The sequence below is a fragment of the Neoarius graeffei genome, chromosome 25 (assembly GCF_027579695.1).
Source record: "Neoarius graeffei isolate fNeoGra1 chromosome 25, fNeoGra1.pri, whole genome shotgun sequence".
In the NCBI taxonomy this organism is placed as follows: domain Eukaryota; kingdom Metazoa; phylum Chordata; class Actinopteri; order Siluriformes; family Ariidae; genus Neoarius; species Neoarius graeffei.
Genome location: NC_083593.1, coordinates 45,972,901 through 45,995,937, shown reverse-complemented (window position 1 = coordinate 45,995,937; position 23,037 = coordinate 45,972,901). Strand labels below are relative to the sequence as shown.

The window sequence follows — 23,037 nt, the reverse complement described above, 5'->3', positions numbered from 1 at the left end:
TGTCTCCAAACAGCAGGATTAAGGGTAAACAAACACCGGGGCTTTCAGGAGAGTCTCCCAGTCACCGAAACACACATTACAGAGGAACGGGAGAGAAAAAAAAACACACACACACACAGAAAGAGAGAGAGAGCTTACTTGAACTCTGCCTTTTGCCGTGATCTTCATCTCCTCTGCTTCTCTCTCCAGGTCTGGACATTTTAATGTGTCCGATCGATGAGTTTTCTAACCAACTGTATGCGCGTTCGCTGATTTACATTACATGGTTTGAAGATACTGCCTCTTTTTTGCGAGCCAACACATATTGTGTGTCTCTAGCCTGGGCTTTCTCTCTGGGTCTCTCCCACAATACACCACTATGAGCGCTAGCCTGCTTTTTCGTCGCTGCAGATTCGACACGACATTCACCTATACTAGTCTACTCAAAAGACCAAAAGCGTAACGTTATGTGAATTTTAACTAATTCGGACACACTTATGTCAGGATAATGAGGCGTACTGCTTCGTGAAATTATTATGTAGTGATCATCCTTCGACAAATAAACAATGTTCGCGGAGAAGTCGAATGTGCTGGCGATATTTACATCGACGGCAAATACAAGATGGACATAGGGATCCGGCGATAGAGGACTAATTTAATCGGGACACGATCGCATTTGTTTCACACGTCAAAAATATATATATGTGTAAAAATCGACACTGCGTTTATCACAAACTCGCACACATTTTGAGTGCGATTTTACTTCAAAGAAACAAATACAAATATTGTGTTTCCGTCCCGGAAGGAGCTTTTTACATCAAATAAACGTAACAAATCCGTGTCTGCGTTGTTATTAATAGGTATTCGGTGAAAATAAAGTGCATTTTGGTTATTTTTAGGTGAAATAGAGTGTGTATAAATGTGTCTCTCGGTGTTGAACATTGTCGGTATTTGGTGTCGGGCAGTTGGCTGGTTAACAGCGCTTTTCCGTTCTGACCAATCAGAGCTCAGCACCATGTCGGCTCGCGCTATTAGAGCGTCGCGCGCCAGTCCCTCCAACAGAGAGCAGAAAGGGCTGAACATCAGCGCGGCCATTTTCTCCCAAGCTGGAGTTCTATGGCCAAAATGGGCTTCCTTTGTTTCTAAAGGGATCTAAAGCTTGATTTCATCATCATTCCTCATCTTTATGGACTATTGAACACATTACAGTGTTTCTGTGTACAGGATTTCAGAAGAAGGAAGATGAAATGTTGGATCATATCCCTTTGATATTTTTAAGCTTCTGTGCTTTTTTCCTCTTCTCTTCCTGGAATCCATCTTTGTCCTACCAAACTAGGTCATGGCACACCCATATAAATAGTATTTTATTTCTAAAGTTAAAATGCTACTAAATAAAACAGCTTGTAACTGGTTATATAACTGCTTGAAACAATATGACAAATACACATGAAAGATCTGAGGCCCTACACTGTGCAAGGCCAAGTATGAATGTGCCTTTAAGTAAGTTTATCTTTATTGTCTTTGTTTAGTGTTGTATATTATTTATTACTACTACTTATTATTATTATTATTAAACTTGGATTTTTATTTCCTTTTTATATGATCACTCAGGATTCATGGCACTAGTTTTGTGAGCTTTTCTTTTCTTTATATTCACTCGCATGCCTGGTTTCTGGGGCTCTTTTTGTTTTTTAGATCCATTTCAAATTGATTGCTTCTCACATTTCAGAAACAAGCCAGGCCAGAGAGAGAGAGACAGAAAGAAAGAAAAAGGACGATTGGCCTTTTGCATAAAAATGCTGAATCACAGGTATGATGTGGTTGTTGGTATGAAGCCATAAATATCTGTAACAAAAACAGACCACAATGTCCTTGATATGCCAATAGATTTATAAAGGATCATCAAACCTATAAGTAATACTCATCAGGGCAAGTCATTGAAAAAAAAAAAATTATTAATCTGTTATTAAACTCACAAACCTCTTTCCATAGACAGTTTCACTAACTAGGCACTATAATGTAGTCTAAACCTATTTGACCTTGTGTCAAGGACATATATTTTTTGCTTGTCTGTGGAGTTTTAATCTCCTAACAGCATATTGCTCAGATTTCTCCTTCTCTCTTCTCTTCCCTGTCACTCCAAAACACACAGTCAGTAAAGCTCTAGTGGAGATATTTACCTTAACACTGGCTTGGAATAATTTTATCAGGCCTAAACGCAGAAGAAAGAGGGACGTTTTCATTCCCATCGCCGGATCCTTTAACACAGGGCTTTTACAGGGGGGTCGGCTTGCGACGCCTCAGAGCAACAAAACCAGAATAACCCATCTTTTCTGCCTGATGGTGCTTTTTTTTATTTAAGAAAATGAAATCCAGCATAATTTAAGAGCGCAGCCTCTGAGGAGTGAAACTGATGGAAATTCTTGGGGCTGATTTTTGTTAAGAGCCTTTATGCAAACCATCCCCCTCATTTTCTTGCTGAAGACAGGATGAAGGAGAAAAAAATGCATGAGCTCTTCATTTCTCAGAGACAGACAGAGATTTCATCAGCTTTTATTAAGGTAATGGACATTTCACTGTAGGGGAAATCTTTTAAGTGTAAGCTTGTTTAAAAAGATATATATACATTTATAACATTTTGCATTTATTACCATGTCCTGATTTACAAGTATTTGCAAACCAAACAAGAATTTTTTGTTTTCTTCTATTAAATTTCTTCAAACCCTATATATATTAGCCCTTTTTTTTCAATAAATTCCAATTCTACATCAGGATAAATAATTACTTACAATGAATGCTTTTATTTTTAATCTTAGTTTTAACCTTTTTTTTTTTTTTGCAAGTTGAAAAACATACATGCATACATACTGCTCTTTTAATGGCTGCTTAGCTGTTGTCTGTTTTCAAAATGGCGGCGTCTCTAACAACAGCAGCAGCAGGAAGAAGATGATGATCCGCCATTTCTGGGCGAGCCGCACTTACATACTACCTTACTAAATAGTATGTGAAAACTACTTCACTTGAGGTTCACCGATTGTGTTTATTAACATTACCAATTTGTCAAATAAGACGACATGTCTAGACTTTAAATATCACATACTACCATACTAAATAGTATGCCAAATTAATACTCGACCCGAGGCTTAGACATACTATTTAGTATGGTAGTATGAAGGTTGGAATGTAGCCATGGTGACCTACGAGCAGCAACAGCATTCTCAGGCGTCCATGTCATACCCAGACATTAAAACTTAAAAAAAAAAATAGTAATCTGTAAGGTTTTGACCCAAAATGTCGGGTTTTAACCATATAAGGATATAAAAGCAGCTTAAACTTTTAACAAAGCAAACCTGGCATTTGCTCCTGTCGTGTTGTGTAACCCCACCTTCGAGAATGTTCCACACAGTAGCTCTATACAGGACCAGGTTGCAGAGTAAACAAGAAGCTGAGAGAGAGAGAGAGAAAGAAAGAAAGAATGGACTTTTTGTTCTATGATTTTTGAGCACAAGTGATATGTCTACAAATAGTGAGTGGTATGTGTGTAGATCTATACTTTGTTTCCCCATTTTGTGCATTCATTTCATTTATTTGTACTTTAATAATCTGCATGCATTTTTTTCTCCCCCAAAGCAGCTGTCTTTTTTTATATATATATATATATATATATTTTTTTTCTCTCCTCTGCACCTAAACTGGAAGCATTGCACGAAACTACTGTAATTACATTTTTAAAGGCTTTCATAGGTTCAAATATTTATCAGTATCCTCAAATGGTATGAAAGCTTGGGTCCTATCAAGGTTTCTGTCTTCCTCCTATATTAAAAAGAAACATTGATAGGAATCATGATTTTTAATTAAAATAAAATGTCAACGTTTCCAGAAGGAAAGGTACAAATGTAGTGTGTTATGGCTCAGACAGAAGAAAACATCCATGAGATACAACACCGACCATCAGAATACTACTGCTGGACATAAGAAGTATAATGATGTTCGGAGCTTTTTTTTTTTTTTCCTCTCATATCATGCAGTTGGTCTTAACCTCAGAACATAGCAGGAGTGAAAATGGGAGCAGCCTGGAGGGTGGAGGGCACACGCAGCTCCATCAGAAGTGCTTTTGTCTTGTTCTATTTTAAACACAAAGAGGGCGGACAGAGAGAAACCCTGCTGTCTGCTGTCAAGAAACTGATTTTGTGCGCGTCGGATCCATAAAGAAGATTACCGTCATTTGAATAGGTATCTGTTAGGCCGTGTTTGTGAGTACACTCCGACAGTACAGCTGATTTAGAAGCTAATCGATGTTGGCTGGTTAAAGATCTGCAGATGTGGGGAACTTCCAGTGAATTGAGTTTAGGGTTCAAAGGTCAGATTTATACGGTTAAACCTATGACAGCATGACTCCAGGGTTCGCACACCAGTGTTTGTGTTTTAAATAAACTATTGTGAAATGTAAGTACTCTCTATTGAGGCTTGCTTCAAAAGTGATTGAGAGAAAATTCCTGTGGAAATGATTTTATTTATCTCTAATTATGTATATAAGTGATGTAACCTTATTTATTTCTTCTTAACCAGTACTTGAAATGCTGAAGTAGTTTGTGGTATTGAGGAACTATGGCTGGAAATGAGGTGTGGTTCAGCAAACATCTAATACAGTATGATTCTTTGAACATCTTGGAATTTCATTATGAAATTCATTTGAAGTGCTGAATATCAACGATGGTTAAGAGGAAATAGACTTATTAATAGTCTACGTAGTAAAATAATTACATGATTCTGTATTTTGTATATTATTTTAATATGAGGCGTGACATTTTTGTATCGTGTATGCATGTACAGACAAAAACCATGTTTAAAAAAAAGTTTATATTCCTTTATATAGTTGGGTATTGTGCATATTTTTAAAAAGGCGGCCTACCGTCTTTTTCATCTTTTGTTCAACCCTTATTCATTCCGTCTCTCTCTTTCTCTCTCTTACACACACGCTCACACACTCAAAGGTCAGGCTGGCTGTTGAGTGAATCATTTACACAATCCTATGTCCTGTTTGTCTGTGTACATATAAATCATGAATAAAATGCTGTATATCAGTGAGAGTGAAGGTGTGTGTGTGTGTGTGTGTGTGTGCGCGCGCGGGGGGGGGGTTATAGCAAGCTATGACTCACTTGGAAAATTAAAGGAGAAAATCTGGTTTCACTGCTTGTACGAAACACCTCCCTCAGAAGCCATGTCTTTCGGATGCCATGCCATTAAAGGGTGTTTCAAATACACCAATGGAATGCAGCCTGCTTTCCGAGAGTGTGCAATAAGCATGTACTATATTACACAATCTAAAAATGTGAAGAGAATGGTAGAAATATTGGTACTTGTCAACAAGGTATAAGTCGTTAAGAAAGCATTAGCCACTTGTATCGAAATTCGTCAAGTATTCAGTGGGTCACATGCGACGGCATATTTTTCATGGCACCTCATAGTTTTTAATAGACCACCTTCTTGTGTGCGCGACTGAATACCAAGGAAGCATAATGCTAATCCAGATAAAGTCACACATCTAGGGTGCATCCTACACCAAGTGCTAGGGAGTAATGTATTTACATTACATTTACATTTACCTCATTTGACTGATCCTTTTATCCAAAGTCATGAATTGAGACAGGATACTGGTGAGGGTTAAGGGACCCAACAGTGGCAGTCAGTGATGCTGGAATTTGCACTCTCAATCTTCCTGTCAGTCGTCCAGTCCCCTATCCACGGAGCCACTACTGCCCAGAAATATGCAACGTGAGCAAGTGATATCGGTGCAACAAGATGCAGTATTTCCAGAAAGGCTTGTGTCGTCTTAGCAAACTCGTCTCAAAATCAGGAGAGGCCTCTAAAACTATACTGCTTCTTTAATACTTAATACTCAACATTAACTTCTTCAAAATGGAACAGATATAATTTTTTTTCCTGCTGTGATGAAAGCACCATTTTCTCAGCTCTCATGCTTCACTCCTTTAATATTACATACGTACAATATGGGATTTTAGGAAGGTGCAGAATTACCAGAAGTGAAGCTTGGGTCTCTTCACTTCTGAACACTTCACACACCATATATTGCCGGCCTATTTATTCTCTTATAACTTCATTTATTATATGTTTGTGTGGTAATTTGTAATTATTTTAATATTCTCATTGTAGATATTGGCATTGGTGATACTGGTGTTGGTGTTTTCTGTATGATTATTCACATGTACTGGAATAAAGTACTTTTTAATCTGTGGTGTACAACTTTCAAACCCTTACCTAAGACAGTTTTAAGTTTGGAAGGCCAATTTTGGCCCTCGTCTGTCCATTTCGTACTTCGTTATGGTGCCTGGTTGCGGGAGAGTGGGGTTCTTTCTGTGACCCACAGAGTACGTGACTGTGAATGTGGCTGACAGATGGAAAGTGCTGTTTTTGTATGGGATATTTTATCAAAAATCTAGAATAGTGACAATATCTACTGTTAGACTTTACTGAAGTTAACTCGCCAATCACAATAAATATAATATTTATTTTTCTATCCACATTCACTGGATATGAGCAATTGCGCGCTCTGATTGGCTACTCTACTACTAAACTATCAGCTCATATACTGTGAGTAGAGAAAAATAAAATGGAGCGTGTTGCTCAACCAACTGAGGATGAAATAAAAACTACTCGAAAATAAAAATACAAAAAAAGCAACAAAATAAGGAATAAAAGTATTTGATGGTAAGAATGTATCTTTTTTTATTTTTCAAGAATTATTATAGCGTTTTCACAAATTGCTAGTCATTTCGCCGGTTTGTTCACATTCTAAGCGGAAATGATTTTGTCAGATGTTTTGTACAAAGTTTTTATTTATTGAATTTGCTAAAAATAAAAATGCTCTGTTTCTCAAAATCCAGTGAATGTGGATAGAATAAAACAGTTATTCCACTCAATCTCGTCATACATGGCTTACAGCCAACTCGGCACTACGCGCCTCGTCGGCTATCAGCTCATGTACGACTCAGTTTCATGGAATAACTTAGACAGTGTATATACAGGGAAGTCACGTGTAGCTTTGACACATGTAGAACTTTTCTCTTTAACCGTTAATGCAAACATTCGTCATGCAGACAAGTCTCAGAAGTGTTTTGAAGCCATGTTTTATGATGGTTTCATGAATCTCATTAATACATACCAAGAACTGGTAGTGCACAAGTTGTATCCAAAACTATAGGAGAGGAGGTTTCTTGTAATTGTTATTGTTCTGCTAAACAAATTGTACACAGTTTTATAAAAATGAAAAACACATCATACTATACACCGTCATGTGATGGTTTATAATATTTCTGTCATTACTGTATAATAGACATGTCATTAGATTCATGATACACATTAATTAACTCATTGTTTAGTGCTACAGTATATAATAGCAGTACTGTTAGCACGATGTTATATTATAGGCATTTATTTAATGTTAAGTTAAATAGCACTAAAAGTTGTAAATAGTATTATTACTATTAATAAATGTATTAACAAAGTGTTAGTATTAATTAATAGTAGTGTTAGCTAATAGTGCAGTGTAACATTATTATTATTGGCATTTTGCATTGTGTATTATATATACAGTACCAGTCAAAAGTTTGTACACCTCTACTCATTCATAGGTTTTTCTGTATTTTGACTTTTCTACATTGTAGAACAATACTGAAGACATATAACAAACAGAACATGTATGAAATTATGTGGTAAACAAAAAAAAGTGTTTTAAAAAAACTAAATATTTTAGATAGTTTAGATTCTTCAGAGTAGCCAGTGTTTACCTTGATGCTTTGCACACTACTGGCATTATCTTAATGATCTTCATGAGGTAGTCACCTGGAATGCTTTTCAATTAATAGGCGTGTCTCATCAAAAGCTACTTAGTGGAATTTCTTGCCTTCATAATGCGTTTGAGGTCGAACAGTAATTAGTAAATAATAAAAATACAGTAAACAGCCCTATTCCACAACTGTAGTAATCCATCTTATGTCAAGAACTACTCAACTAAGTAGAGAAACGACATCCATCATTACTTTGACATGAAGTGACTTTTAATTAATAAAAATAAAGGGGAAAAAACATTGAATTATGTTTTTGGAGTTATTGAAATTTTTTGACTGGTGCTGTATGTGTGTGTATGTACATGCAAGAGAGTGTGAAGACTTCTTTGTCTGATTTAGTGGTGTGTGTGTGCGTTTGAAGGGTGTGATCCTGAAACTGTTCTGCTCTCATGTGGTGGAGGGGGGTAGTGCGTACAAACATACACATTCATTTAGTTCAAAGGTAGGTGGGTAAAACGAGATAGTGTTGAAATATCTCACACACTCAGGAGGAAGTGGAGAGCTTGTGGTGTGACAAAGCTGAGCTGGCTCTATGAGAGTGTGAGTGTGTCTGAGTGTGTCCTCATGGTTCTGCTGATCCAGAGAAGGACATGACGCAGGACAGATCTGCTAACGGACAGCAGCTGAAGATCGTGATTGTAGGGGATGGAGGCTGTGGGAAAACATCTCTACTGATGGTGTATGCTAAAGGAGATTTCCCTGAGGTGAAAACAACACATACTTTTCTTCCACATGGTTTCACACTTACCAGGATCTTGTGCACTATGAAGTACGTTAACAGAGCACATCATCGCAGAGAAATTCACGGTTCTGTAATGCTGAGTTTACAGTTTTGAACTTCAGTCAGTCAAGTTCTGTTGTAATGAACATTCTTGAACATTTACCCTGTTACATTGATGATGTTCAGGGTCCAGCGACATCAATAAACCTTTATTTAAGTTCTTAATTTGAACATGTGTCATAACTAAGACTGATCTTTAAAAAAAAAAAAAAGTTTTACGCTTATTTGACAAAGTTCTGTTTAGGTGCCATTCAGACAAGTGTAACGAAGTTATATTAATACAATTAACACGGGTGTAAGTTGCATTGTTATGTTTAAACACATATAACTAAGCCTGATTAAAAAGTTGACAATATAGCAATGTATTCTGTCAAGGTGATACTGGGAAGTTAAAAGAAAGACTTAAAACAAAGCACATTCAGCTATTCCTGTGATTAATCAGCTATTTTCAAATAAATTCAATCATTAATCAAAAGTTCCTGGCCAATAATTTGACATTGAAAACAGTTTAATCTTGTTATCAGCAAAACTCAATGGAGGAATTTATATATGCTTGGTTGTGAAGCAGGTGAATTAATTACAAGATACCTGATTTAGGATATAGCCACAATAACGCTCCCTGGTTGAAACTGGAGCCACACTTTCAGAAAATAAAGTACATTTGTTGTACCTTAGCGGGTACTGCCCCAGTGTACCCCTAAAAGTACTTATTTGTACCCTTTATATACTGCTTGGGAACATATATGTGCTTTTTTGACCCTCAAAAGGTACACGTAGTTACCTCGAGGTCTAATGAGCCGTAGGGGGTACGTTAGTGTAAATGGTACCTTGGGGGACAAAAACTGACTCCTACTGTACCCTTATTTTTGACAGTGTAGATAAAGTAGCTAGATAAAGGCTTCACTAGTGGCAGTACAGCATTCCAGAGTTAGCTGGTATAAATACTGAGATGCAATGAACAGCCCAACATGCTAATGCATTTCCTTTCTTGCTAGCAACATGGAACACACCTAAAAGAGAAAGCGTAGGGGACTAAACAGTAAGGTTAAGTTTCCATCAGTGAAATTTGAAAACTTTGAACAGACTGAAGACATACAGTCTGCACAAAGCCACACTGATGGCTGAACACAACTACAACACTATATAAACAGATAATGTAAAATCTGAATAGATCATATAAATAAATGTACAAATTTCGAAAGACGTTTGGAGGAACGGAAAGTCATCTTTTACAAGTTGAGAAACAGCGCCTAACCTGTTGCCCTTCTTTGATAAAATGATAGTGATGACATTTTCAATTTGTTTGGAGAGGATGCGTTAATCCCTATTAACTCTCGCCCATCTAAAAGCTTGCTCAGAGTAAATATGATAAAGCAGACTATCGGTTACCAAAGATACACACTTGAATTGACTTCTACCTGCTAGGTGTAAATCTTAAATTCTGTCTTCGTGAATATTTACGACTAGCTGGTGCAACTAGAGGACTTACACAAATATCATAAAATTCTCAGTAGCGGGGGCGTCGTGGCTCAGGTGGATAAGGCACCATACCATAAATCCGGGGACCCGGGTTAGATTCTGACCCGAGGTCATTTCCCGATCCCTTCCCGTCTCTCTCTCCCACTCATTTCCTGTCTCTACACTGTCCTATCCAATAAAGGTGAAAAAAGCCCAAAAAATATCTTTTAAAAAAAAAATTCTCAGTAGCCTCCTTCCCATCTCTTTTTTTAGTCCAGGCCTAAAGTGCTCTTTTACTTCAGGGGCCCTGAGTATGTAATTCCAATAGACCTCCCTGGTCTTTAAGAGCTTTTCGTTCTTTATTTCTATCCCATCTCTGCAATGGTAGGTGGATATTATAATAATAATAATAATAAAAAACAGGTGTTCGTATACATTTTGGTGTGTCAATAAACATAACGGTGTGTTACACGGTCAATTTGTCGGAAGGAAATGCAGTTGCAAAATATGTCAGGGTGATTTACACACATTCGCACACCCATTGTGGAGAAGTATATTAGTGAAAAGTAAATAAAAGTCTCCATTTTGTCCTAGACATGTGGCTTCAATATATCAAAGGTTTTTGTAGGTTTGTAATGCACACACTAATGTCACTATACTACAGTTGTTGTCTATACACACACACACACACACACACACACACACACTGCTATCTTCACGACTGTTTCTGTTCACATTTCACTCTCGAGGCCATTTGTTACTGACCTTCCTTAATAAGCTTAATAATAATAATTTATCATAATTAAATTCACTAACAATTTAGTTTAGTGCTTATTCTTCTTGCTTTAAACTATATTTTACACCTGTATGAGGTCACAGGGTCATGGGTGTCAAAGGTTCAGTGATTCACATGAGGCACAAAGGCTAGCCCATATGGTCCAATCCCACAGAAGAGCTACTGTAGCACAAACTGCTGAAAAAGTGAATGTTGGCTAAAACAGAAAGGTGTCAGCATTACCTTTTTCAACAGTTTGTGCTACAGTAGCTCTTCTGTGGGATTGGACCATATGAGCTAGGCTTCATGCCCTATAAGAATCCGTGAGCCTTTGACACCATGACCCTGTCGCTGGTTCACCGGTTGTCCTTCCTTGGACCACTTTTGTTCAGTAGTAACCACTGCGTACAGGAACACCCCACAAGATGTGGCATTTTGAAGATGCTCAGACCCAGTCATCTAGCTATCACAATTTGGCCCTTGTCAAAGTCGCTCAGATCCTTATGGTTGCCCATTTTTCCTGCTTCCAACACATCAACTTCAAGAACTGACTGTTCTAATATATCCCACCCCTTGGCAGGTGCCATTGTAACAACAATCAATGTAATTCACATCACCGGTCAGTGGTTTTAATGTTATGGCTGATGGGTGTATGTATGAATTTAAGTATTAAATAATTTTTTTTGTATTTATACTTTTATTTATATTTATACTCGGATTATTTTTTTTATTCAGACGTACGCTCCATCAGTGTTTGAAAAGTACATGACGACAGTGAAACATGGTGGGAAAGAGATTCAGCTGAACCTGTACGACACAGCAGGTACACACACACACACACACACACACATTACTTTTTTTTATAGAGAATTCCTGAGTGTTTAACACAAACACGACACACCTAACATTATTTATTATGCATTTCTGAGTGTTTAATCAGAAATGAGAAATTGACACATTATATTAAAGTTTAAGTCTCTGTATCCTGAACACCTTGTTTAATATGTGCATATGTAATCATAATTCATACTGTACCCTTAAATACCATGTGGACAGACTGATCAGTGCAAAAACACTGTCATTAAATATTCGGTTCACTAGTTAACAGGTTAACCTACAGGCTAGCATCACAGAAAACAGGCTAACCCATATATTTACATTATAATAAGCACATAATAAACTAAAACGTAATGAAATATAATAAACCACAAACTAGCATAATAGTAAATGGGCTAATCTACAAACTAGCTTTACAGCAAACAGGCTAAACTACAAATTAGCATAATAATAATAATAAACAGGCTAAACTACAGACTAGCTTTAAACAGGCTAAATTACAAAGTTAGCAGAATAATAAACAGGCTAAACTACCAACTAACTTTACAGTAAACGGGCTAAACTACAAACTAGCATAATGGTAAATGGGCGAAACTATAAACCTGCATAATACTAAACGGGCTAATCTACAAACTAGTTTTATAGCAAACAGGCTAAACTGCAAATTATCATCATAGTAAACAGGCTAAACTACAAACTAGCATAATAGTAAACGGGCGAAACTATAAACTTGCATAATACTCAGCGGGCTAATCTGCAAACTAGCTTTATAGTAAACAGGCTAAACTGCAAATTATCATCATAATATCATCATCTACTATAGTCCGTTCATATTATCATACTATCATCATAGTCCGTTTAGTATTATGCAGGTTTATAGTTTCGCCCATTTACTATTATGCTAGTCTGTAGTTTAGCCTGTTTACTGTAAAGTTAGTTTGTAGTTTAGCCTGTTTACTATTTTGCTAGCTTTGTAATTTAGCTTGTTTAAAGCTAGTCTGTAGTTTAGCCTGTTTATTATTATACTAATTTGTAGTTTAGCCTGTTTATTATTATACTAATTTGTAGTTTAGCCTGTTTACTGTAAAGCTAGTTTGTAGATTAGCCCATTTACTATTATGTTAGTTTGTGTTTTATTATATTTTACTACGTTTTAGTTGATTTTAGTTTGTGTTTATTATAATGTAAATATATGGGTTAGCCTGTTTTCTGTGATGCTAGCCTGTAGGTTAACCTGTTAACCAGTGAACTGAATATTAATGACAGTGTTTTTGCACTGATCAGTCTGTCCACATGGTATCTAAGTATGAATTATGATTACATATGCACAGTCTAAACTACAAACTAGCATAATAGTAAACAGGATAAAGCACAAACTAGGATAATAATTAACAGGCTAACTTATTATCGTTATAGTAAACAGGTTCTTTTTTTTTCTAAAGAAAAGAAAAAAGTTATGTACATATAGTAAACTTATAATAATATTATAATAACGCAATACGCAGTGTTTAATCTGTCTCACGGCACTGTTCTGTCTACACACCACAAACCAAGGAAATATTTTAATGTGATGTACTTGCTCTAGGTATTTAGTTCACTTTTTTGAGAATTAATAATTTTGTTCAGCTGTGTGTCAGTTTAAGGAAACCACAGAGTCAAAGTAAAGCGGGCCATGTTGTAATTTTTACAGTCTGATGCTCATTATTACTGAAGAGCCTCATTATACTTATTGTGCTGATCTAGATGTTTACAGTTTATCAGTATACTTTGATACGTTATGAGTTTTACGGGAAGTTTAGTGCGGATATGATCAAAGCGGTTGTCGTGTCTACATTTCAGGAAGTGGAGAGTAGCAGGTAAAACACCGCATCCTGTTGCTGTGGCACACATGCATCACTACACACTCAGACAGGTGTTAAACCATCCATCACAAATATCAACAGGAAAATAGTGCACAGTAATAGATTTTAACTCAGAAATTTGAGGACTCGGGATAAGATTCTCGTTAACGTTCTCTTACACATGGTCTTTCTAATTAAAGCATTCTGTTTTCTTAGTCTTGAAAGATGGGATTAGACTCTGACTAGGATGTATGTTTCTAAATGAATAAATGCCGCTTTTAATACCAGAAGAGCACCGAAAAGTGTTACTGGGGTATGTTGATGGTGTATAATGTTTCAGTTCTTTTTTTGCTGCTTGCAGTTTCTAGCTCTAAACATTATCATATACAATATTTCTGCTATTTTATACAGTTTAAACCTGTAATTATATAAACATATTGACACAACTATCTATATACACCGATCAGCCATAACACTAAAAACACTACCAGGTGAAGTGAATAACAATGAATATCTCATTACAGTTGCACCTGCCAAGGGGTGGGATATATTAGGCAGCAAGAAAGAGAACAGTCAGTTCTTGAAGTTGATGTGTTGGAAACAGGAAAAATGGGCAAGCGTAAGGATCTGAGTGACTTTGACAAGAGCCAAATTGTGATGGCGAGGTGACTGGGTCTGAGCATCGAACAAAATGGCACATCTTGTGGGGTGTTCCCAGTATGCAGTGGTTAGTACCTACCAAAAGTGGTCCAAGGAAGGACAACCGATGACCCAATGACAGGGTTATGGGTGTCGAAGGCTTACTGATTTGCATGGGGGATGAAGTCTAGCCCATATGTTCCAATCCCACAGAAGAGCTACTGTAGCACAAACTGCTGAAAAGGTTCATGCTGACACCTTTCTGTTCTTTTTAACTTTTTCAGTAGTTTGTGCTCCAGTAGCTCGTAACGGGATGTGGCATTTTGGTGATGCTCAGACCCAGTCATTTAGCTCAATTTGGCCCTTGTCAAAGTCACTCGGATCCTTCAGCTTGCCCATTTTTCCTGCTTCCAACACATCAACTTCAAGAACTGACTGTTCTCTTGCTGCTTAATATATCCCTGCCATTGTAATGAGATAATCAATGTTATTCACTTCACCTGTCAGCATTTTTAATTTTATGGCTGATCGGTGTACTTGTAGAAACTAGAGTAATTGTAAAAATTTTTACATAATGGATACATAAACATGGTGAAAACCCAGGCTAGCGTAGGCGAGGCCACTCGTGGCAATTTAGCTTCTGATATCAGTTTTTAAACAGTTCAAGTCATGCTCATGTTCTCTACATAAAAGTTTCTAACATACACTACCGTTCAAAAGTTTGGGGTCACCCAGACAATTTTGTGTTTTCCATGAAAAGTCACACTTTTATTTACCACCATAAGTTGTAAAATGAATAGAAAATGTAGTCAAGACGTTTTTCTGGCCATTTTGAGCATTTAATCGACCCCACAAATGTGATGCTCCAGAAACTCAATCTGCTCAAAGGAAGGTCAGTTTTATAGCTTCTCTAAAGAGCTCAACTGTTTTCAGCTGTGCTAACATGATTGTACAAGGGTTTTCTAATCATCCATTAGCCTTCTGAGGCAATGAGCAAACACATTGTACCATTACAACACTGGAGTGATAGTTGCTGGAAATGGGCCTCTATACACCTATGGAGATATTGCACCAAAAACCAGACATTTGGAGCTAGAATAGTCATTTACCACATTAGCAATGTATAGAGTGTATTTCTGATTAGTTTAAAGTGATCTTCATTGAAAAGAACAGTGCTTTTCTTTCAAAAATAAGGACATTTCAAAGTGACCCCAAACTTTTGAACGGTAGTGTATTAATATACTGTAGTGTTATATTAAACAGGCCAACCCAAGACCTAGCATTAGAGTAAACAGGCTAACGTTATATAAATAAAATGAGTAAACTATGACAGTGCTGAGTATAATTCTATTACGAATATAGTCGCACTGTTTTTTGTATTGAGTTGTAAACCATGAAAGAAATTACTGGTCATTCAGTTGAATTGCTCATTGTGATCATTGTTTAAAGAAATGACGTTGTGACAGCACTTTAGAGTTGCAGAGACAACGTTTCTGTGTGTTCTTATCATTACGAGACATACGTGTGTAAGAACAGTGATGCTTTAGAGGAACAGGAAGACTGAGGCAGGATGTGGGTTTTACCATCCATACTGCTTTTCAGTGCAGTGTTCAGACCCAAAGCTGTCACATAAAGATGATGTGTATATAATAAAACGATGCTTTAATGAACACTGAATATCAGAATACACTTGTCGGGATGCTCATGAAAAATTTTAATAAAATATCCATCACTGAAGAATCTTTTTTTTTTTTTTTAAATAGTGTACAGATATAAATATGTGCAATGCTAAATATCAGTGTAAATGTACTCTGTGTGTGTGTGTGTGTGTGTGTGTGTTGTCAGGTCAGGATGATTATGACCGGTTGAGACCGCTCTCCTATCAGGATGCGAATCTCATCCTCGTGTGTTATGATGTTACAAACCCGACCAGCTATGAGAACGTGTTAATTAAGGTATATTTACACACAAACGTGTTGCTTTTTGTTAAAAACGACATGTTTTCAAAGTGCTATACGATATCATTTAAATGGATTGAATTGAATTTCAGTCCTGTGAGTAATAAATTGACCTGTGAAATGTTGCAAATGTCTAGACAGGAAATTTTGTTCTCTAATTTTATATATACATGTATAAAGTTAAAAATATTGCTCACATGACCAACATGATGTGTGTGTGGTGCGTAGTGGTATCCAGAGGTGAATCATTTCTGCCGTGATGTCCCCGTGATTCTGATCGGCTGTAAGACAGATTTAAGAAAGGACAAAGAGAAGATGAGGAAACTGAGAGCGCTTGACCTTGAACCAATCACATACACTCGGGTGAGTTAGGACATCATGCTGCGTGTTGAGTAGAATGGTTTATTTAAATAATATTGGCTGGCGTTGAGTGGTATATCAGATATATTCCATTCAGCTAACATGATCTTGAACGAGTCGAAAACGAGTAGCTGAATGGAATATATCTGATATAAAAAGAAAAAAAAAGCCAGCCAATATTATTATTATTATTATTATTATTATAATACATACACATTCCTTTTGGGTGTTCAACACGTCTTTCTCTTTCAAAATTCTCTCAAAATCTTCCGTATTTAATGACGCAAACCTGGTGCCCATGTTTGTTTACAAATTGTCCCAGTCGCTCGCTAGCGTGGAAGTTTTACGTCTCCGGCATGTGATCTCATGTTGTCTTGACAACCATGCAATATCGTAAACCATATTCAACGCTCAGTCTCCATTGAGTAGAGTGACGTGATACACGTAGGATAAGTGATATGCTAACAATATTGCATGCTATCAAACCAAATTAATGAAACCTGCTAGAATTGAATAGAATACATGTTTTTATTCCATCGAAAAAGTGTCCTGTATGTATAATAATGTGTATTACTGTGCATTATGGTGTTGAGTATATAGAGGACATTACATGGTTGCATGAAGATATGAAGTTTATCTTTGAGTGTTGAACGTAGATTTCCAAAGTTTGTTTGTATGCGGGAACGTCAATAAAAGCGTGTCTTCCATATAAATTTATGAGGTTTGACTCCGAGCTTCCGGAACTATGGTCTGTCATCAGGGATGGAATGGAATGTGTATTTACAAACGTCAACAAACTAATTTAACCGAAAACAGCAAACAACAACAACAAAATTATTGCGTGTTTTGTAATATAGAATAACTTAGAAGAAACATTGAATTAATTTTTTTTAAACGGCATAAATAAATGCTACAAGATAAACTAAAAACCTTACCTGTGGGGGCGTCGTGGCTCAGGTGGATAAGGCGCCATGCCATAAATCCAGGGACCCGGGTTCGATTCCGACCCGAGGTCATTTCCCGATCCCTCCCCGTCTCTCTCTCCCACTCATTTCCTGTCTCTACACTGTCCTATCCAATAAAGGTGAAAAAGCCCCCAAAAAAATCTTTAAAAAAAAAAAACCTTACCTAGAGTTCACATGCTAAAGCAATCTAAATTATATCTTTTTAATTAAAGTCAGATAACTTTCAAGTATCTTCCTACCACAGTCTCTGCTGATTAGTGCATTGCTATCACTAGCGATCATCCACGCCTCTGCAATTTTCCTCTTTAACCAATGGTCTTGAGATATCGGTACACTGCTGTTATGCCACGCTACATCATGGCCCAGACACAGTCAGCTAAAGCCGAGGTCTCATGTTTCGCCAAACTAACACTTGCTTTATGTTCTTTATTCTTGTATCAAGTGAAAGTTCAGTCTCACCAAAATACTTAGCATTACAGTCTTTACAAGGAATCTTGTACATGGCATCTGCGTTTTTCTCTTTTGGAATGCGGCCTTTTGGTTTTGATAAGATCAACTTCAACATAAATCAAAACCAAAAGCCTGCATTCCAAAAGAGAAAAACATGGGCGTCGTGGATCAGATTCCAGATTGTTGATGTTTGTAAATACACATTCCATTATGTCCCTGGTAATGGACTGTAGGTCCAAAAGCTCGGAGTAAAACTTCATAAATTTATGTGAAAGACACATTTTTATTGATTTAGAGTGAAATATTTTTCAACACGAGAAGATAAACTTCATATTTTCGCACCACCGTGTAATGTTCTTTATACTATATGGACACATCCACAAAAAAAACTAAACTAAAAAAATCCAACACAATTAAAATAATTTTAATTTTGAACACTGGGAGTGACGTCATTGGAGTGAAATATTGGGATTTTTTTCGATGGAATAAAAACGTGTTCGATTCCCTTCTAGCGGGTTTCATTCATTTGGTTTGATAACATGCTATATTGTTAGCATATTGCTTATCCTACGTGTATTACGTCACTCTACCCAATAGAGAATGAGCGTTGAATATGGTTTACGATATTGCATGATTGTCAAGACAAGATGTCGTTACACGTTAGAGATGTAAAACTTCCATGCTAGTGAACGACTGTTGCCCCTTTTCCACCAAAGCAGTTCCAGGGCTGGTTCGGGGCCAGTGCTTAGTTTGGAACCGGGTTTTCTGTTTCCACTGACAAAGAACTGGCTCTGGGGCCAGAAAAAACGGTTCCAGGCTAGCACCAACTCTTTGCTGGGCCAGAGGAAAGAACCGCTTACGTCAGCGGGGGGGCAGAGTTGTTAAGACCAACAACAATAACGAGACCGCGAAAGATCGCCATTTTTAAGCGGCGAGAAGCCGCAGCTGTACAAACGCGAAGTCATCCATTATTATTATTATTATTGTTGCTGCTGCTGCTGCTTCTTCCGTGTTGTTTTTGCTTCGATATTCGCGCCAAGGTTTAAGCAAACGTAGTGACGTAACTGACATATACAGCGACTTAATGACGTGGCACCGCGAGCGATGGAAAAGCAAACTGGTTCTCAGCTGGCTCGCAAGTTGAACGAGTTGTGAACCAGCACCGGCTCCGAACCAGCCCTGGAACTGATTTGGTGGAAAAGGGGTATGTGACAATTTGTAAACAAACATGGCCGCCAGGTTTGCTTCGCTAAATACAGAAGATTTTGAGAGAATTTTGAAAGAGAAAGATGCATTGAACACCCGAAAGGAAAGTGTATGTATAATAATAATAATAAAAATAATGGCTGACTTTTTTTGTGTTATAATCAGATATATTCCATTCAGCTACTCATTTTTGACTCATTCAGTGTCATGCTAGCTGAATGGAATATATCTGATATACCACTCAACGCCAGCCAGTATTAATTAAATATGTCACTCAGAGCCGCAATGTATTTCATATGAAAAATACAAGGGTTTTTTTTCAACACAACAAGATAAACTTCACATGTTCAAACCAACATGTGATTTTCTTTTAATATATTGACACATTCAGCAGAGGTGGACGGTAACCAAGTACATTTACTCGAGTACTGTACTTAAGTGCACTTTTTTCGTATCTGTACTTTGAGTATTAATTTTTTTGGAAACTTATGACTTTAACTTCACTACAGTTGAAAGACCAAATATCGTACTTTTCACTACACTACATTTCTATCAAGGTCCTCGTTACTCATTACTATGAAGCAGCTTTGAAAGTGGATTTTTTTCTTTTCTTTTCTAAAACGCAATTGATTTTTTCCACAGGTGACCCTGAGACAGTCTATCAGTAATCACTAGGGTCATTTCACATCCATAGACTGTATACAATCAAGTTCAGCGATTTCTCCGCAGCGTTATTTGAACTCGATCAGTTGATGGCAGAATGGAAGGAGGCGGTTCTTCTAGGCAATGCACGCACCCATGGCCATACCTAGAACCCATGTTTCAGTTTTCTGAAAGGATTAAAGATTCGTTTCGTTTTAAATGTTTGCTTTGTTTACTTAAAACGAACCACATCACGGCCTACAAAAACTCGTCGTCCAACCCGCGGAAGCATATTGAGGTCTGTAAACGTTTTATTCCAAGAGAAAGCTTGCAATGAAGCTGTCTGTGCTTTTAGAGCTAGCGATAACGTTGCAATAGCTGTGCAGTCTGGTTAGTCAAAGGACTTCTACGGATTTGCCCGCCAAGTTGCCGTAGCCTTGTCCACGGCTAACGTTAACGCATAGCTAGTTAACTTGGACGCTGTTAGTTAGCATGTAAAAACAGAGTTACACTAACATGAATAACATTAACTTATCTGAAATCCTTTCAGAAATATGTTTTAGCATAATCTTGCCAAATAAACAATGTAGAAATCTTTCTTTTCTAGTAGCGTTAGCTACCCAATATGATTTCGAGTTTGAAAAGAGTTTGCTAGCGTGTCAGGTGGAGTTTCACTGACTAGCTAGCTTAACGTTAAACCACCATGATGGCACAGCATGCGTTCATTTTGTGAATTCACAAAATAATCCAGTAGGTCGCTTCAGAGGCATGAGGTATTAAAAGCGTTGCGGCAATAATACAACAATGTGTTGACAGAAAATGTACTTTTAATACTTAAGTATTTTTAAAAGCAAGTACTTCAGTAAAAATTTGACTGTACAACTTTCACTTGTATCGGAGTAACATTTGACCAGTGGGATCTGTACTTTGACTTAAGTAATGAAGTTGGGTACTTTGTCCACCTCTGACATTCACAAAGTACCTAAATTTATCAAAACAATTCATCGATTTCCTCACGAGTGACATATAGAATGCGCCGAGATGATGCTAAAAATAGTAACCATGCGGTCGGCGCGGCCATCTTGGAAGTCACTCGCTCCAGAGCGCGCATAGAGTACACATCATAGAGTACACATTCACCGATTCGTTTCCGCGTTAGAGGGCTTAGAAACTTGGATTTTTTAAGAATTTAGACATCTGAAGTGATGGAGCACTACTGTGATAGTTTAGATAAGCAGGCACGTACGGGAGCGTTATGCTGAGAAGGTACGTTTCATTGGGAATGTAGATCCATACACTGTTAGTGAGAAGGAATGGAAAGCTGACCCCAGCTTGTTGCCGCGTAATTATCAGTTATTTTAGTCAGTGAATAAAATGTAGGCCTAGTATGTAACTTGTACTAACAGCATGTGTACATAAACATTACTAGGCCTAGATCTTAAATGCCATTTGATGCGACAATACACTGCAGTAGACATAAGCTACCTAATGTGACAAATATATCCATTAATCATTGCTGAAAGTACATAGAAAAGGTAATAGTTTGTATCACATTTATTTTAGTAACTATGAAATTCAAGACAATATTAACCCACCTGTCACAAAGTGATCAGAACAAATCCGGATACAGTCTAGTCCTAAATTTGATCGGTTGATGGCAGCCAGCCACTGTCGTCTCCTCCGCTCGCTTTTCTCCTGTGCTGCAATTCCCTGGTTTGTCACGACTTTAGGGAGTCTGTGGAAGCTTTTGCCACCCTTTTCCCCCCGGCTACTACAGCCAACAATGACACACGTATTCGGCATTTTGTTTCGCTGAGCAACAACAATGCACTGACACAGCGACGTTTGACTTCCAATATGGCCGCCGCCGGGTTCGCGCTGGTTCTCCATGTCCCGGATGTAGCTCGTATGAAAACTACAAGTGCCGTGTTACCTAGTAAAACACTCATGTCTATGTAATATAACACTTTGTGTGTTATGATGTTGAGTATAATGATTCACAGTGTGTTATGAGTTATAGAATGTTGAGTATGATTTTATTCACTGTGCTTCGATGTATTCAGGGAGAGGAGACCCAGAGGCAGATGAATGCTACGCTCTACCTAGAATGTTCAGCTAAACACCGTGAGAATGTCGAGGACGTTTTTAAAGAAGCCACTAGGCTGGCATTGGATCACAGTCGTAAGTCACGGCAAGTCCGTAAGAAGCGGAGGAAGTGCCATATAATGTAAGAACACGAGAAGCACAATGTTTATTTAGCTTTAGGGTTCTTTTTTTTTTTTTAGTTTTTTACAATCTGAATGAATGACTGTACTGTACAAAGACTCACGGAATTGAAATACATTATTATTGTTGTAATGCATTGTTATTCTATTGTATTACATGGTTTATTATAATGGAGAATGTAAGAAGATATGCTGCTATTGGCGTATTAGAATATTAAATGTATATTGTGTCTTTTATATTCTGCTGAATGTTCAGCCTTACACACGACTGTAAATGCAATGCTCTTGAAAACTCATCACAAAACAAATACATTTAACGTCTGGTGTTTTCTAGCTTACATTATGATCAGACGATCACGTTCATTCTGAGGATGTTGTTGACTGACTGTTTTTTCCTCTTCTTACATTTAATAACTTCGTCATAACAGCTAGCACTGTTTACAGTGATCACACCATGGCGCGTACCCAATACTGAGAAAGCACTTTATCCTAATGGCTCAGTGCAATCAGCAAAACTTATTTGTGATTTCATTTCTTGAAACAAACCATCAGCCGGTCCTCTTTGGACCTAACAAACAGATCACCTCCCCCCCCCCAATTTCCCCAAATTGAGCAACCAAGGGGAAGTGGAAGAGATGAGGGAACATAGTACAGGTTGAGCAGGTTAATTTGGTGCTGTTTCATTCTGGCAGAGGTGGTGCAGTGTTGAGTCACTCACTGCAGTAACATTAAACACTGCCTCCACATTGCACTGGTACATGTTTTTTTTAATGGATATTTAGATCCACAGCCCCCTCTAGTGGATAATTACTGCATCTGACCAATCAGAAACCAGTATTACATCATGTGACTTCACCTCCACCATCCAACCCTCCTGGATTGAAACCCTGCCCAAAACATTGATCATTTACAACCTAAAAAACTTGAGAATTGGTCATGATTATCATCTTCTGAATCATACAGTACCAGCGAAAAGTTTCGACACACCTTCTAATTCAGTGTTTTTCTTCCTTTTTCCTTATTAAATAAAGGACGCTTCATGTCTTAAAATAA

General features: G+C 37.4%; 2 protein-coding genes across 8 annotated transcripts in view; one reads left to right on the top strand and one right to left on the bottom strand.

Annotated features, from left to right (window-relative positions):
- The window catches only part of setd1ba (SET domain containing 1B, histone lysine methyltransferase a), a 42,740-nt gene extending 40,194 nt beyond the window's left edge, over nt 1-2,546 (bottom strand). The window contains exons 1-2 of one of the 3 annotated variants that reach the window (XM_060908639.1): nt 2,160-2,546; nt 139-1,824 (exon numbers count right to left, since the gene is read on the bottom strand). In XM_060908639.1, the coding sequence (XP_060764622.1) occupies nt 139-199 (61 nt within the window). In that variant the 5' untranslated portion in view covers nt 200-1,824; nt 2,160-2,546. Of the gene's footprint in view, nt 1-138; nt 1,918-2,159 lie in introns of those variants that run through there. The other 2 variants (XM_060908637.1, XM_060908638.1) reach the window with 2 other exon arrangements.
- rhof (ras homolog family member F) lies at nt 1,017-23,037 on the top strand. 5 transcript variants are annotated; one of them, XM_060908645.1, is made up of 7 exons: nt 1,017-1,479; nt 1,709-1,789; nt 2,464-2,540; nt 11,597-11,684; nt 16,024-16,133; nt 16,365-16,499; nt 21,823-23,037. In XM_060908645.1, the coding sequence occupies exons 3-7, from the start codon at nt 2,469-2,471 to the stop codon at nt 21,988-21,990; spliced, it is 573 nt and encodes a 190-aa protein (XP_060764628.1). In that variant the 5' UTR covers nt 1,017-1,479; nt 1,709-1,789; nt 2,464-2,468; the 3' UTR covers nt 21,991-23,037. The 5 variants fall into 5 exon arrangements, with proteins under 5 accessions (XP_060764628.1, XP_060764627.1, XP_060764625.1 ...); XM_060908644.1 differs by having other exon boundaries at nt 2,132-2,540; XM_060908642.1 differs by having other exon boundaries at nt 1,709-2,540.

Coding starts and splice junctions, on each gene's coding strand:
- rhof (XM_060908641.1), top strand. CDS start 8,438: ATGACGCAGGACAGATCTGCTAACGGACAGCAGCTGAAGATCGTGATT. Junction 8,552..11,596: donor CTAAAGGAGATTTCCCTGAG/GTGAAAACAACA, acceptor TTTTTTATTCAG/ACGTACGCTCCATCAGTGTT. Junction 11,685..16,023: donor GAACCTGTACGACACAGCAG/GTACACACACAC, acceptor GTGTGTTGTCAG/GTCAGGATGATTATGACCGG.